This window comes from Corvus moneduloides, chromosome 13 (assembly GCF_009650955.1).
Source record: "Corvus moneduloides isolate bCorMon1 chromosome 13, bCorMon1.pri, whole genome shotgun sequence".
Classification (NCBI taxonomy): domain Eukaryota; kingdom Metazoa; phylum Chordata; class Aves; order Passeriformes; family Corvidae; genus Corvus; species Corvus moneduloides.
Window position 1 is genome coordinate 18,751,193 of NC_045488.1, and position 16,136 is coordinate 18,767,328.

General features: G+C 53.0%; 1 protein-coding gene across 6 annotated transcripts in view; it reads right to left on the reverse strand.

Annotated features, from left to right (window-relative positions):
* Positions 1-245: 245 nt before the first annotated feature.
* PPCDC (phosphopantothenoylcysteine decarboxylase) overlaps positions 246-16,136 on the reverse strand; it is a 29,541-nt gene continuing 13,650 nt past the window's right edge. For 2 of the 6 annotated variants that reach the window (XM_032122663.1, XM_032122658.1), the window contains one exon: positions 13,100-15,038. In XM_032122663.1, coding sequence (XP_031978554.1) covers positions 14,953-15,038 — 86 coding nt within the window. In that variant the 3' untranslated portion in view covers positions 13,100-14,952. Of the gene's footprint in view, positions 2,923-3,038; positions 3,923-13,099; positions 15,039-15,454; positions 15,558-16,136 lie in introns of those variants that run through there. The other 4 variants (XR_004242762.1, XM_032122659.1, XM_032122661.1 and 1 more) reach the window with 4 other exon arrangements.

The window sequence follows — 16,136 nt, forward strand, 5'->3', positions numbered from 1 at the left end:
ATGTCCGTGTGTTTGGTGCTCCTTCAGGCTATCAGCTATCAGCTGCCTCCCACCCGGCCAGTGCCCACAAGCCTCCCACAGATGCACCGAGATGCTCTGAAAGTCTTTAACCAGTTTTTGTTCCTTCCTGGCCAGGGTCAGGAGTGGGTCCACCTCTCCAGGGTGTTTGCATGGCATTGCTGTGGTATCTCCCACATTCCTTTACTCTGTGTGGGAGGACAGGCATGGAATCGCGATGAATTTGACCATTTCATTCCCTCTCCTGCCTGCAGAAACCACTGTCAATCCTGGAAACTCTTCAGTCTTCTGCAAGGCTCCCTGGCTCTGGGCTGGCTCCAGCCCTGCTCTGGAGCTGCTCTCTTCCCTCTAGGATGGTCCAGGGTCTTCTTTTCCTCTAGGAACACTCAGCATGTGGCACTGATGGGGAAGAGGACACCAAGATGGATGAAGCTTTTCCACAGAGAAGAGCCAAGCTCCTGTGGGAAGCCCAAGGACCAAGGTGGAGGGCACCAGGATCCAGTGGGACTCATGGCTGCAGTAGTGGCCACCAAATGCCTGGAGCTCAGTGGCTTTTGCTGTGCCAGCACAGAGGTCCCTCTCCTGCGGGACCATCTCTTCTTCCTCCCAGCTGGCGCTGGCTCTCTCAACTGGGCTCTTCCCAGCTGGCTCCACTCCCCCATGTCAGAGTGAGCCATGAGTGTTGCTGCTGCTCAGCAACAAAAAATGGTGATACAGGTTATAAAAACACCAGAAGTGGTGAGAAAGGGATGTTTTCCTCCTGGTGGGACATCTCCAAGAAGCTCCACATAGGAGGGGATGGCCCAGGAGGCCAAGTGGAGCTTCACCGTCCTCCTCTCCTGGGTGGCTTGGCTCGAGGACTCAGCAGAGGAGAGAGCAGAGCATCCCCGTAATCTGCCAGGGTGGATTCGGGCTCGTCTGCTCCAGTCTGCAGCCTGATTGCTGAGGTGGGACCAGGAAGAGGAGCCTTCTCTGTTTACTCACATAGTTTCAAGGTGAATAACACGCACTCAGCCCAGCTCTGGCTCCGTGGTGCTGAGAGCAAGACCTTCCCCTCCCAGCTCGGGCTGTCAGGATGGGCTGAAGCAGCTCTCAAATGGAAGCACACGGGGCTTTGAACCCCCTCCTGCACCATCCCAGAGGGGCTGGAGGCCACAGAGCTCTCCTTGCCCAGCACAGAGGATCTTTGTCCTCCTTTCCTCCCCTTCCCCCTTCCTTTTGGCACACAAGGAGCTGCTTTGATGCCCTCATGAGACAGATTTTCCACCGATAACAGATCCTGCTGATAACAGATCCTTGTGGTCACCCCTGTGACTGGCTCCTACTGACTCATTCTTCCCATGGGATTAAATCCTGGTGACTCCAGCTCCCTTCAGCCACCTTGGGAATGGGGATATCTTGCTTCCTTCATGTCCACCTCCACCAAACAACTCCCTCCTGCTCCTGATCCTGCCCAGACCTGCCAGTCCTGACCCTGGAGCTTGGCCAACCCTGGGCCAGCCTGTCCCCAGGAATTAACTGCTACCCTGTGCCTTGGATGTGGGAGCACCACCTCGCTGATGGGTTTTCTTCCTCCACAACGACCGGCTGAAGCAGAGGACCCAGGGAAAACATCAGACCTCAGTGAGCTTCTACACCCAGCAGAGTGAGCTGGTGATGGTCTTTGTGTCCTGGGTGGCTTCTTCTTCCAGGAATTGCTTTTTGAAGCCGCCCTCATCCTCCTGCATCCGGAGAAATCCTATGGAGAAACATCTCCTTCGGACATGCTGGATGCATTGGATGGTCCTGGGTTTTGCACAAGAGGCACTGAGTCATCACCCTCTCATCACTTATCTCCTCTGGACTCATCAGGATGTTACAGCCCTCGGTCACACCTGCCCTTGGTGCCCCCTTCCCAGCCTGTTTCACCACCCTTTGCACGGGAACCTGAGTTTTTGAGGAGGTGGGCTGGGGACAGCGACTCTTCGAGGGTGTTTTCCATGGAAAGCTGCTGGGGGAAGGATGCTCGGGGGATTTGGGAAGCCGCCCTTGTTTGCCGGGGCTGCACAGGGTGTGAGGAGCCTTGTCTGGGAACATCTTGTGCTCTCCAGCCGCCAGTGGTGGGAGGTGGTGATGGCTCTGGGGGTTATTGCTGCACCACTGAGGTAAGACGGATTAGCACCGCCGGCTTGGGAAACAGGCTGGACCCTCTTGCTGAGCGGAGCCGAATTGCAGCAGGAGCACCAGCAGCTCCCCGCAGAGCCCGAGGCCACGGGCTGGCAATCACCGCCCCGGCAGGCTGGGACATCTCATTGCACTCGTAAAAACCTCCTTTCACTCATCGGGCTAACGTGGGTTTTGGCTGGAGCCATTAGAGCCTCATAAAGGGACAGCTCGCCTCCCACCTCCACATCCCCGCTGCTCCCAACCTCCCCCTCGCTCCGCCCTCCGTGCCAAGTTTTTCCTTCTCCTTTTCTCCACAGTGAGAATGAAGGAAAAAAAATCCCAACCGAACTCCACAAAAAAGCCCCTTTCCCCCCTTTTTGTCTTGCAGCAAACCCGTGGGCACAGGGAGCTGTCGGAGCAGGAGCACCCAGGGTTTTGGCAGGGATGCTGCCGGCCTGTCCCATTTGTAGGAGCTGAGGCAGCTGAGCCTGCCAAGCGCTGGAGAGCTGGGGATGAACCTGAAGCTGTTCCTTGAGCTGGGAGCCGGCCAAGTTCTACTGGCCAAGTGTCTTCTTTATTCCCTTCTAGGCTTTTTCCATGCCTGGGTGTATTTCCACAGCGTGGAGACGGGTGGAAAATTACTGGTGATGCTCCAGTGCCAGGTCCCTGCCCTGGCAGAGGTGAGCTAAGGCTGCACATTCATCCAGGGGACTTCTCACCATGGGATGCTGCTGGGGCTGGAATGCCTTGAAGAACCAGCTAAGTAGTTTTTAAAAAAACAAAAAGAAAGCTATTAAAAATAAACAAATATTTTCCTTTTTTTTTTTTTTTTTTAGCTTAAATATGTTTCTCTGAAGAGATCTGTCCATCCCAGCCCACTGAAGTTTTTGGAGCCCAACAGCTGCCTGGGTTCTGCTCCTCAGAAGTACTATGAGAAAGTACAAATACATCCCATACAGAGCAGATAAACCAGGATAAATGATGTGCACCAACATCCACAGCCCCAAATCCCTGTGATCCCACCCACGGGGAGGAAAGCAGAAGTGGCTGAGAGCTTGGGATGACAGGGAGCACCTGGGTTTGGTGCAGTGATTCAGGAAGGGATGAAGGGATGGAGGGATGGAGGGATGGAGGGATGGAGGGATGGAGGGATGGATGGATGTTTAGAGGAGCAGGGAGCAAGCCCTGAAGATCTCCTTTCTGCTACCCAAGGCATGATTCACAGCCCACGTGCTGCTCTTCCAAGGAAGCAGAGGGAACGCCACAATTTTCCTGTTACGGGAAAACCCCAATTTCAACACGCAAACCAAGGAGCTGAGGTTGGGGTGCTGCATCCCTGGGACCTGCGAGCATCCATCCCAGCGTGGTTTCCCACCTCCAGGCTCAGGGATGCTCATCTAACCCAGTTCCTTTGAGCCAAGACTGGTGGGAGGGATGGAGCGTGCCCTGCTCATATCCAGGTCATTGGAAAATCCCCATGGCTGGGACAGAAGCAGCACGTGGACATCACATACCTCAGATGGTTGAGCCTGGCCTATCCCCTCCTCTCCAATGGCACCTCCAGCCTTCCTCTTTTCCTCCTGAAACTACCAATTTGGCCTGTATTTGTGAGCAGTTTTAGGGAATTTCACTCTTCCAGCCAGGAAGAGCAAGCGCAGGTGTTTTGGTGCCCATCAAAGGAAAACATCTGCTTGGCAAACATAGCAAAGTCATTCATCACCTTCAGACACCTTTCTTCCCACACAGCAATTTTCAGTGCCTGGAAAGGAAAAGAAAGTAACAATAAATGAGTGAAGCTCTTGGCTGTGCCTGCTGCAGCATCCCTGGATGGGGCTGTGGGACCTTCTCCAGCCTGCTGTGGGACAGGACATCCCACCAGCTGGCTGCTTGGAGCCACAAGCTGTCCTTTTCCATCCCTCTGTTACTGGGACACCGACTTTGGGGCTGACCCCAGCTCCCTCAGCAGGGCTTTTCTTGTGGAAACCCTCAGGAAAGAGGGCTGGGAATGAGGTGGTGCTGGGATAACCATGCTGCCAGTTCAGGGATGGCTTTACCACTGCAGGCAGAGGAGAAGGATGGCTGCTCAGGGCTTAGGGCTGCAATGACCCTCTGTCCTGCTTCTCCCCATCCCAACCCCACGTCCTCATCATCTTACAGTTCATGGAAACCTGTTGATGGAGGTTAACTCCTGGCTGACCCTCCCTCGGGGATACCTGCTGCCATCTGATCCACAGCAGCTGGATCAGCCCTTCCCACAGGGAACCACAGCTTGGCCCCAGTTCAGCATCTGCCCCCGGGCTGGGGACTCCCCAGCCCCAGCTGGCAGCCAGCTTGATGCCACCAAAGTTCCTGGGGACTTCCCAGGGCTTCCCAGCCTTTGGAAGGGCTCGCATTGCATCAGCCAGGCCTGGAGGAGCTGCTCAGTGACACCCAGGGATCTCCTCCCTCTCTTGCTTTCAAAGCTTTTCCTGCTCTGCCTGTTCTCCAGAAGGATGCCAGATCTCCCTGGGGCACTCTTGGTGCCACTTGGATGGGGACCTCCTTGGATCGGACACTAAGAAAACACAAATCTGCAAGTTTTTGTCCTCAGGCAGGTAATTAGTGGCCTGGGCTTTGCCTATGCCAAGCCAGTGGCTCTGCAAGACATGGCAGGTCCAGGGTTTTCCAGACTTTTAATCAGCTGGCCAGTGGCATACATAAATCCCAGCCCAGGAAAATCCTGGATGAGACTTCCCTGTTCTCCACAGTCCCAAAACCCAGCACTTTCCCATCACAGCTCAGCACCAGCAGAACTGTGCTCAGTGCAGGGTCCCATCTGCTTTCCAGAAGGTGATTTCCCAGCTCACAGGTCCACCTTGAGCCTTCTAGCCCCAGCAGGACTTTCCAGCCCCAAGCAATGATGAATTTTTGGAGAAGGCTCCATTACCCAGCGTGGCTGTGACCATCTCATCACCACATCCTGACATATTTTTTCCCCAGTACCCTGAAGCAAGAGGGGAAAAATTCCCCATAGCCTTTGGTCCTCCCATCCCACCACCTCAGGCCAGCAGCAGAGCTTGGAGGCTTCCTGACCTCCTTGCGGCTCCAAACATCTCATGTGGCTGAGTGGATGGCCTGGGGCTGGGTTGCTGGGTCCTGCTGGATTTAACTCGAGGTGCTGGGGACAGACTGGGGAGGCAGCACAGGATGTCCTCACAGCCTCAAAGCTTGGAGATACCATTGTGGCCTGGGTTGGCTGTAAGATGGTGCCTTCCCTAAAATCCCCATCACATCCCCACAGAAAGTGTGGGCAGCAGATGGGGAAGTCATTCTCCACGTCAGCAGTTCAAAAGTCCAGGAGGAAAAAGAAATTCCAGAGGATAAATCAAGAAACGTCTCCCAAACGTGGTTTTAATTATCAGTGTTGATGCAGACTTCAATGGGAGGAAGGAAAGAAGAGGTGAGTGAGGAGGAGGAGGAGCAGAGGCAGCTCTGATTTCTCCCTTAGCAATGTGTATCCGTCAGCATCCAGCAAAGGTTGAGAAAGGGACTGATTTCGAAAAAACCAGATGTCAACACATTTGCAACCCAAAAACCCATGGGAAAAAAGCCCCAAATCCCCACATTCCTGCGCTGAGATCCATCAGCTCCTCCCAAACACACAGCAGCCGCTGCTGACATCAGTTCCATGAGAGCCGCAGGAGCTGGGAGGTGTTTTGGGGCCAACCCGCCTGTTTTGGAAACACCTTCCTCATTTCAAGGGCGGCGCCAGCTCACCTTGGGCATGATCCCCCCCTTTATCTTCGGCTTCCCCATGACCCCCGAGGCTGGCTCCTCCCAAGGTCATGCCACTGATCCATCTGGGTGGCTGTTCCTTATCGGCTGGCCGAGCCAGGAGCGCAGCTTCCCCTCTCCCCTCCAGGGATGCATGCCAGGCTGAGATAAGGATCCACTGGCTCCAGGGAGGGGGAGGGGAAGAGGTTGTCCCATCCCAGCATGAGGTGGAGTGGACCATCTGCCATCAGGACACCCGCTGGGCCAAAGAGCCCGAGGGCACCTCGAGCCCATCGTTTGGGCACGCCTGGAAAGGGGAAAATTAACATAAACCCAGATAAAACCAAGAGAAAATTAACATAACATGTATTTACAGCCAAGAGAGGAGGGTGAGACAGAAGCTGTTGCACTTCTCCAGGTCTTTCCGAAACTCTTCTTTCTAGAGCCACAGTAGGAGAACGCTGATTTTCCTCCAAAATTTTGTGCAGGCTGAGGGCAGCAGAGAACCAAGACCAGGGAGAAAACCAAACCCAAACTATCTCATCCTCTCTGGGCCGGGCAAGATGCTCGGGAGAGGGGGAGCCTCAAATCCTGGCCCAGAGAGGTCCATCCCCACCATCTCCTGGTTTCCACAACGGAAGAGGAGATGTTGGCATGGTGGAACCTCAGCTGGAGCATCCCACCGGCACATCCCAGGGTTGCTGCCTCCGGGGGGATGGGAAGGGGTCATGGGGAAGCACTGGGAGGAGCCGCAGCCGAAGGACAGCCCCATCCCCGGTACTGGCCCGCTCGGGATGTGGCCGGACGCGGGATTTTCGGCAGCTGAGTGAGCCAGCAAAGCAAACATGAGCAAAGAGCTCCCGAGTCATGTAAACAAACACCCAATTAAGAGATGAAATAAATCGCCCAGGCACACAACCTTTCTATTTAAACATTCTGGGCCTGGAAATGTTCCAGCACATCTGACCCAGCTTCGCTTGTGATCTCCGGGCCGAGCTCCCGCGGGATGAAAGGGGTTGGGTTTCAGGGCGTGACTTTTCTTCTGCCTTTTCCCCCACCTAATTATATTACCCTTTCTTTCTTTCTTATGTTGGTTTAATTCAGAGGGAAAGCCCCTAGATGTTTCATTCTGCATCCCCTTCTCGGCACGGAGCAGGACCTGCCTCCCTCCCCCTCCCTGGAATAGGATTGACTGCATTGACCTGTTAATTACGGAATTTAAAGCCGGTATGGAGGAAACGGGGGCAAATTGACCCGGCAGCATTAAAGGAGCAGATGGAAGAGAAAAAACAGGCTTTAAAAGGAAGGCAGACATCCCTGGGAGAGAGGTTTTGGGAGAATGAGGATGCTCCTTCCACAGCAGGACCTGGCACAGAGGCTCGGGCGGGTTAAACCCGATGGGTGTGCGTGGGACGGGTGTGGACTTCACTGCGGTTTCTGTCCCCTACAGCTCAGGGGACCCTCAGTCAGCTCCCTCCTTTTAGCATCCAATGCCCCACGAGCTGCCAGACCCCTCACCCGCTCCGGGGCTTCCCTGTGCAGCCACAGCTGATTCAGGACAGCAAGGGACTCACCCCGCTGGCTTCAGCACAGCCTCTAATCCTAGGCTTAACTTTGAGCCCAGGTTTGGGGTCCCGCAGAGGACAGTAGTCACACAGCCCAACCGAGGTCATGGCCGAGTTACACTGACTCTTTCCAGGGATGGGGGGGGGGAGTGCACTATTTTAATTAGTGCTGTTAAACTGCTTAAATCCACACACCTGCAGGATTTTGTTACCCAAAACTAAGCATGGAGGCTGCAGGGATAAGGACCACTTAGGGGAAGCATCACAAATTATTTTGGGAGAAAGAAAACACTGCTTGACACCAGACTAGGAGCTCTTTCAACCCTTGGTGACTGTTTCATCTTAAAATGGCTTTTACTGAGGTGCTTGATGTACCCAAACGCCCCACTCTGCCCCACCACCAAGTGCCCAGTCCTACAGAAAATATCTGGGGACAGGGACCATGTATTTGAGACTCTGGTTAAAGGATTAAAATACCTCCTTATTTAGAGACCAAACATGCAGATGCAGCCCATGTGTCATGGGATGGAAAGGGGATGGAGAGGGGTGATGCAGCTTGGGTATATCTGCATCCCTGGCAGGGAATGGATAGTCCCCAAAACTTGGCACACCAGGGATGCTGGGTGATCCCCCAAACCCCACCATGAAGGGATGCTGGGTGATCCCCCCAAACCCCACCATGCAGGGATGCTGGGTGATCCCCCAAACCCCACCATGCAGGGATGCTGGGTGATCCCCCCAAACCCCACCATGCAGGAATGCTGAGTGATCCCCCCAAACCCCACCATGAAGGGATGCTGGGTGATCCCCCCAAACCCCACCATGCAGGGAAGCTGGGTGATCCCCCAAACCCCACCATGCAGGGATACTCAGCAGTCCGTCCCCAAACTCTGATGGCACATGTGGCACCCACCTCCAGTGACACCAACCCCACCCACCCCAGGGTGGAATTTATGAGCAAAGACAGGAATGGAGTTAAAAATAGCCCAAAGCCAAGAAAACCTGCACAGACAAGGAAGTGAGAGCCCCAAAGACAGCGCTCCCACTCTTTCACATCTGAGCTTTCAGTAATCACAGCTGCTTTCACTTCCCCTTCGCCCTCTGCCTGTTCCTCGGCTACTGGGTTTTGGTTCCTCTCCGCTCCCCCATCACCCTCCCCCTTCGGAGGCCAAGCCTTCAAACCACTTCAGCTTTTATTTCCCTGGGGTGCTGCCAGTTCCCATGTCCTGGCTCTGGCACAACACTGCCCTCCGAGGAGCTCGGGATGTGATGGGGATGTGAGGTGACATCCCCTGCGGGGATCCAGCTTGGATGGGTGCTCTGGGGGAGGATGGATGCTGGGTCAGGGGAGGGAGAGAACGGTGAGGAGTAAGAAGCAGAGCAGCTGGAGCTCTCTTTCTCCATGGCTTTTCCCAGGTATTTGACTTCCAACAAAGCCCCAGCAGACCCAACTATTTAACGATGATTATTTTTAAAGAGCCGGCACAGAGAGCCGGTGCTGGAGGGACGCGCCAGGCTTTGTTCTGCTTTGGCAGCGGGAGTGCCGGTTCGTGCAAGCGCTGACAGAGGGTCAATATTGACTTTCTGCTGAGGCAACTGGCAGGGTTCATGGGCTGCAGGCATTGGGGCGCTCCAGCTGCACCCTGCCCGCACCCTGCCAGCACCTCAGCAGCTTTTTCCCGGCACCAAGAATGATTTCCTATTGAAGAAAAAATGCTACTGTAAATAACATCCACGAAGAGTATCTCAGAGCAGACTCACCCCTAGGGTATGCAGGATGCAGATTCCCTCGGGATGCTGCAAGAGCAGGAGCTCCCCGCCCTCAGGAAGGATATTCTGGATGGGAACAAGGGGCAGAGGTCTGCCTGTGCCTTGGCACATCCCAGAGCTGGACTTCTCTCTGATATTGGCTGTGTTCTCTCCTCACAGCCAAATTCTGCAGCCTTTATAAAGGGGCTGTGTTTGCCAAGATGGCAAACATGATGTGTTTGCACAGGGGCAGCAGGAACCAGGCCAGGGTTTTCCGGGCCACCCTCATTCCCAGTGGTGAAGGAAATCTTGGCCCAGCGTTGGCCTCCCAGGCCATGTGCCCAGCAGGCACATGGTGCTGCCCAGCAGAGCAAGGGGAAGAAGGGACAATGCTTCCCTCGCCTGCCACTCATACAGGAACTCGCTTTGGGATGGCTCTGGCATGACTCCCCACGCCAGTTCCTGATCCTCAGGGAAGCAGAGCAGTGGTCTGGAGGGAGGCTGGAGCCCCGGGAGCACAGTCAGCCCTGGGCAAGCACAAGAGCTCGGGCCGTAAATTATCCCCTGTTAGAAGTTTGGCTGACCTATGTCTGAGGAGTTTATCTGGAACCATCCCATGGCCTCAGAGCTGCAGTGTACTTGGGGGACAAGAGCCCCTGAAGCAGGGATGAGAGGCTTTCAGCTATTTTTTCAGGCACATGTTCTCATCTTGTCCCTTTTTACGCCTGATCCCCTCTCCCAGGGCTTCTGGCAGCCACAGGCTGGGCTCTCTACCGGCCACATTCCTTCAGGTTGACGTGGCTTTTCTTTCCTCCCTCATCCTTATCACACTGGAGTTCATGAATCACCTTTCTCCAAAGCTATAAACCACCCAAACACCCCGTGTAAATCGAGACTGAGCAGACCCAGGCCCAGGGGCTCAGGCTGCTCTGGGGGCACAGATCTCCTGGGCAAAGGCTCTTCCAGCCATCCAAGGAGCCATGTAGGAATAAATGCCTTTTCTAGAGCTTTTATGGCTGTGCTTGGCCCTCCCCCAGCTCGTTTTGGCGGTGGGAAGCTGGCGCTGCCTGTCCTGGCATGCTCGCCCAGAGCTGAAGCAGGGTGTGGGGGGATTTTCTGGATACTCCTGTGGGACCAGGGGCATGAAGGGTCCCTGGGGTGCTCACCCCTCCACAGGTGGCAGTGGCCAGCGATGACTTGCCAAGGGTTGAATGCCATGGGACTGGGGATTGGGAGCACACCAGGCACTCCCCGATTTCAGACTGAGGGGCTCTTTGCGATCACAGACGGAGCCTGATTTTAAGCCTGATTTTAGGAGTCTCCATGCAAAGCCCATTTCCCCTTAGGATCCAGGAGCCTGTGGTCAAGAGCATATTCATTTTATCTTTACTGTGATGACTGAAGTGACCTTTACTCCTCATCTCCCTGGACAGCACAAAGGCTTTTTGGTCATTCCATCCCCTTTATCCCGTTTTCCCCAGAGAGTCAGAAAAGTGAGGTCCAACACCAAAGCCAGCACTCCCAGAGAAAAATCCCCGTCTCCATCTAAAGGACAACATGAGAGCCCATGAATAAAATCCCAGATAGGGTGAGACCTAGCAGAGCAGAATAAAACCCCAGACAGGGTGAGCCCCAGCAGGGAACTGCCCCATTGGATTATTTCATTCCCCCCGTGCATCTCTGAGCATCCCAGCCCCAGGGAATTCGAGTTTCTAATTAAGCTCAATTACTCCTGGAAACAATTTTTCAAGCACCCACGGAGGCAGGTGGCCAGGGGAAGAACACAGCACCTGCAAGTTTTAATTGGAAGGCTGTCCCACCGAAGCCAAGCTATCGGTGTTGCTGGTGCCAAGGAGTCTGTGCCGAGCCCTGCTGGGTCTTTCGGCTCTGGCTTTATCACCAGTCAGGGTGATGCAGCTGCTTCCCAACATCTCCCAAGTCAGGAGGGCTGGTGAGACAGAAAAATGAAGCACATGGAAAGCAAAACACGAGGGCAGAGATTGGAACCACCACTATCCCTCTGGATCATCTCCCTTTTCCACTGCCACTGCAATCTTACAGGAGGAAAATACATGTCTCAAGGTGTTGTTTTGAATCCTGCCAGAGGAAGGAAGGGCAAAAAACCTACAAACGCCTCCAGTTCTCACTTGCCACCGCCGATCTGTCACCCTGTGGCAACCCCCGGCCTCCCCCAGCGCCCGGCTCAGCTGTGGTCGGGGAACAAACCCACTTCCTGCCACCTCACATGCTCTGGGGATCCGGAGTGGGCGGCATCCCCGCTCCCGGGGGGGGGCTGGTGCCAAATCCGGAGCCCCGGGGTGCAAAGCCACTGCACCAGGTGCATCACAGAGGCACCGCTGCTGAAAGTCTAAATATGGGGAGGTTTTGTCACTTTTTAAAGATGTTTTTTCCTGCTGCAGGCTCCCAAGATGGAGGAGTGGGCTGGGACAGGCAAGCGAGATGATGCAATTCCCATCCCACGTTGTAGTTGGGGAGCCAACTCCTGGTCAAAGCCAGACCAAAGCAGCACCACGGCATCTCCATCCTCCTCCTCCCCCGAATCCAAGCAGCAAAGGGATCCCATCAAGTCTGGGATGGGGGGGAAGCAGCCAGAGACAGGGATACTGAGGCACATCCAAGCCCAGGAAAGGAGCTGGGCTGCTGCCTTCGCTGAGCTTTTGTCCTGGCTCTTTATCACTCCCAAGCCATGCTGAGAGAAACAGTTTTAAGCAGGATGAATGAAATTGCAACGCAGCAGGATTCATGGGGGTGCTGCCTCGGTCATCCAAGAGTTTCATGGGAAAGTGGAACAAAAAATCAGCGTGTGGCTTAAAAAGAAGAGCTGAAGGAAAAGAAAAAGTTCATGGGAAGTGTCTCAGGCCTCCCCCGTGAACCTGAGTCACACACAGAGCTGTGAGGGATGGAGGCACAAGCCTGAATGCCATGAGGGATCCATCCCTCAACACCGCTTGGTGATCTCACTGGCTAAGGAGAGCCTGGCAGTGCCTAGTCCCCAAGCTGGCACAGAGCCCTGGTTTGGATTCAGGTCCTTCATCACCACCCCAAGCCTCGTCCTAGAAAAACACTGCTCCGAGGTCGCCTCCTAAAGCAGACAGGGCTTCCCCCAGCTCCTATTCCTGCTCCTTTTGCACAGGGAGCAGTTCCTGCCCGCGGGCTGCTGCACCTCCCCGGCCAGGGGTGGGGACCTGTACCTCTGCCAGGCTGGAAGCTGCTCCTGCCTCCCAGAAGGAAGTAACTGTTTCTTTTATTTGCCCTGAAGGAAAGGTGCTTGGGGCACGGGTTTATGGCAGCCTGGAATGGTATCGCAACCTGCTTCCAATTTAAAAAATCACAGCAATTACGCAGAGGATCACTCGTCAACATTTCTGGAGCAGCTTAAGGCAGCAAACCAGGCTTGGAAGAGAGGAAGGCTCTTATCGGGGACGTGGTGTTTTGTTCTGGGATGAGGAATCTCTGTTGGATTTTCTGTGCTGCCAAGTCAGGGAGCAGGAGGAGGGATAAACAACTCCCACCACAGGAGATAGCCACGACAGAGCCCCAAGGACGAGTCAGTTGTAACAGCCACAACACACATTTCCCTTTGAGCAGGAGAAACAGGGCAAAACTCATGAAAGCCAGGAAACATCTCTGCTACTGTCAGTGAGCTTAAGGTACGGTTTTCTGAGAGGCTGAGAGCCGAGAACACGAGCAAACGATGCAGGTCACTCCATAAATCCTGGCAAAATGCAGAAGTCACAGCCACAACACCACTACAGCCCTCACTGTGAGCCACAAGCTCTGCTCACACCAAGATCCTTCTCAGCAGCTTTTACTCCCTGGATCTCTGTCAGTGGAAGAACCGAAACAGGGAAAGTTCAGAGGTTTTATTTGTGTAGGACAGCTAAGTCAAGCAAACGTAACCTCGTGACCTCTTCCCTCGTGCACAGCAGGCTGGAGGTTTCCCCCACAGGCAGGATGCACATGCTGTACCCAAGGCCTTAAATTTGTTTGGGTTTAGTCAAAAATGAACTCTGTGGGTCAGCAGTGCTCTGCTAGAGCAGCATGTTCCACATCTCCCATTCCCCCTCAGGAGCAAGATCGTGTTCCCAAGGAAAGGTTGGACAGGGGGAAGCTCTGCCTGGTCTGGCCCACAAGGGCACAGGATGTCCCAATTTATTGATGCCAGGCAGTTAATTGCCAAGATGAAAAGGTCATCAAAGGTGAATGTTAAAAATGGAATTGGTAATTCGTGCTTGTGTACATAAATGTATATATTAATTGTACAAATAAAAATGCCTAAGCCCAAACCCCAGGCTGGGGACAGAGAAAATTTCGCAAGCCTTGGCAGCAGCAGAGGAGACAATATGGCCAGGAATTAATCAGCATATGAAAAAATCTATCTCCGGGTGGAGGTAGACCTTATCTGGAGCCATTAACACCACACCTGGGCAATGATCTGGACGATGATGAGACTGATTAACATCTCATTAACATCTCGGTGTCTTTAAAGGAGTATCCCATTCCTAGAACTAAGAATAACTGTTCAAGAATCGGAGATGGACCATTCATCATCCAAGATGGACAATTCATCAGACCCAGGAAATGCTTTGTGCAGCCCAACTTTGGGACAAGAAAACATCATGAATGTGCTAAATTGTGAGAAGAATAGAATTAATTCGAACTCTGCCCAAGAACTGTATAAGAAGGAACCAGCAGAAGCGACACTGGTGAACTTGGGGATCTGATGTGATAGAGGTCAGACCTGTGTTCACCCAGCTCCGATCCCGGGCTCAGTGCTGGCCTTTTTCCGATCGTGGCTTTCTGTGTGACCGATCTTTTGGCCGTGGAATAAAATCTATTTCTTTATTAAATTTAACTTGGCTGAAACTCTTTACTTCAGTGAAGTTTGACTTCATTCCCTTGGGAAACACCCACCCTTGGCTTTCCATGAGGGCCTGGCCTGCTCGTTTCCTGACTGGGGCATCCAGATGGGCAGGAGGCACTTTGGAATGAAGCTGATAACCTGCATCCCTCTCCAGATAACAGCTACAAAAGGGCACAAGGACTGGAGAGCTCTGTTCAGTCAATTTTCCTCTGTATCTGATAAATAACCATAAGCAGACACAACAACTTAGCAAAGACATTGGGTGGGAACACCTCCCAAAGCAGTTACAAGAGGCAACTCATCAGGGGCAGGATTAAAATCTCTCTCTTTTATTAAGTTCCCAGAGGGAAAATGCTTTTTGGCCAGTGACTCCTGCTGGGAATGGGCAGCCAGAACAGATGTGGACCATATCTGGAAAGCAGGAATGGTCCAGAAGACACTTGCTGGAAAGAGCTGGAATTACCCTGCACCAGAATTTGCAGGGCCTTTTCCTCTCTAGAACCAGGAGCTCAAACACCTTCTGCAGCCTCCCCAGAACAGAGCACATGTGAAGCACTGGGGGCTGAGCAGCCTCAGGAACGTTACTCCCTCTCTGCAAGATACCTCAGAGTTTTCCACACTAAAGCAGCACATTCTTGGCTCTGGTTTTTGAAAGTCTGTGGCGAGGTACCACATTTCAGTTTGGCACCAGCTGGAAGACAACCGTTGGCTCCTTCTGTTGAAGAGCAGCTAAAGGTATGCATGCCATGGGTACCAGGGCAGCTGAGCCCAGCTTCCTGCTGGGTTTATCTCCAAACCATCAGGAAGGCACAAAACCAGCATTTACATGCCAAAACATCAGCTCTGCCTTGGCACATCCCGTTCTTCAAGGATCCCTTTAACTCTTTCCACGATGGTCCACACTTCTGCCATGGCTCCTCGGCCTGCAGGGCAAGAGCAAAACCACATTGTGAAATCCAGGGTGGGGGCAACCAAAAAAGTGTGGAGCGTAATTCCCAATCTCACCTCCTTTCTCCAGGGTAAACATAATGTGTTTTCAGCATCTTTCTGAAATGGTCTTTGCCTATACAAAAGCCTTGCCAAATCCATACCATTCCCGTGACTCTGCTTTAGAGAAATGACCTCCATTACAGAAAGCTGTCCTGGATTCCCACCAGCCTGAATCTCGGGAGCAACTCTTGGAGAAGGCTGAGTGCTGGACAGAACAAAATGGAAAGGCTTTTCCTTTTGGCCTGGTTATCTGCCAGATGAACATCTAATCTGTGCTGTGCTGCTGCTTCCCTTTGAAATAGTTTTTAACTCCAGTTCAGAATTTCAAAGCCAGAGATGATTAAATCACCTTGTCTAACCTTCTGTGCTGAAGTCAGCACTGGGAACTGAGGCCATTCACTCTTCTAATTTGCTTGGAGCTGAGGAAAGATGCTTCTCCCACAGGTATTTGTCTCTTTTGGAAGATTGAAAAAAAGTCTCTCTTGATATTTTGTCCTGCTGGCTAATTGATCCTATAATTTAAAATACATGCCTTATTGCTCAGCAGAAATTAGTTCTGGGAGGTGTTGTTTTCCTCTTTTTCAGACCTGTAAATCCCCGGAGGTCTGGAGCATCCTGTGGACAAGCTGCAGGCAGATTTGGACCCTTCTGCTCTCCTAATCTCAGGGGGAAGAGCTGCACTTGACAAGAGACATTCCCTGACTGCCTCTGCATGGTTTGGCAGAGCTACACCCTTCCAGAACACTTCCATGGCCTGCCTTCTTCCTCCACCACCCACTTCTCCAACACCTCTGGCAATTGACAGCTGGATTTTTTGGTTTACTAAAGCAAACTCTTACAGCACAGCTCATGCCTACAGGTGGAAATCTTCCAGTGTGCCAGGCTCTAGAAATCCAGCCAAGGATGATGAAGATAATGGCAGTATGGAAAGTATCCAATCAAGAAATTACATTTGTTATCCTCTCTTTTAGCAGGACTTCCTGTATAAACCCACTCATTTGCTAAGGGAGAAAAATTAATCAGGTAAAACT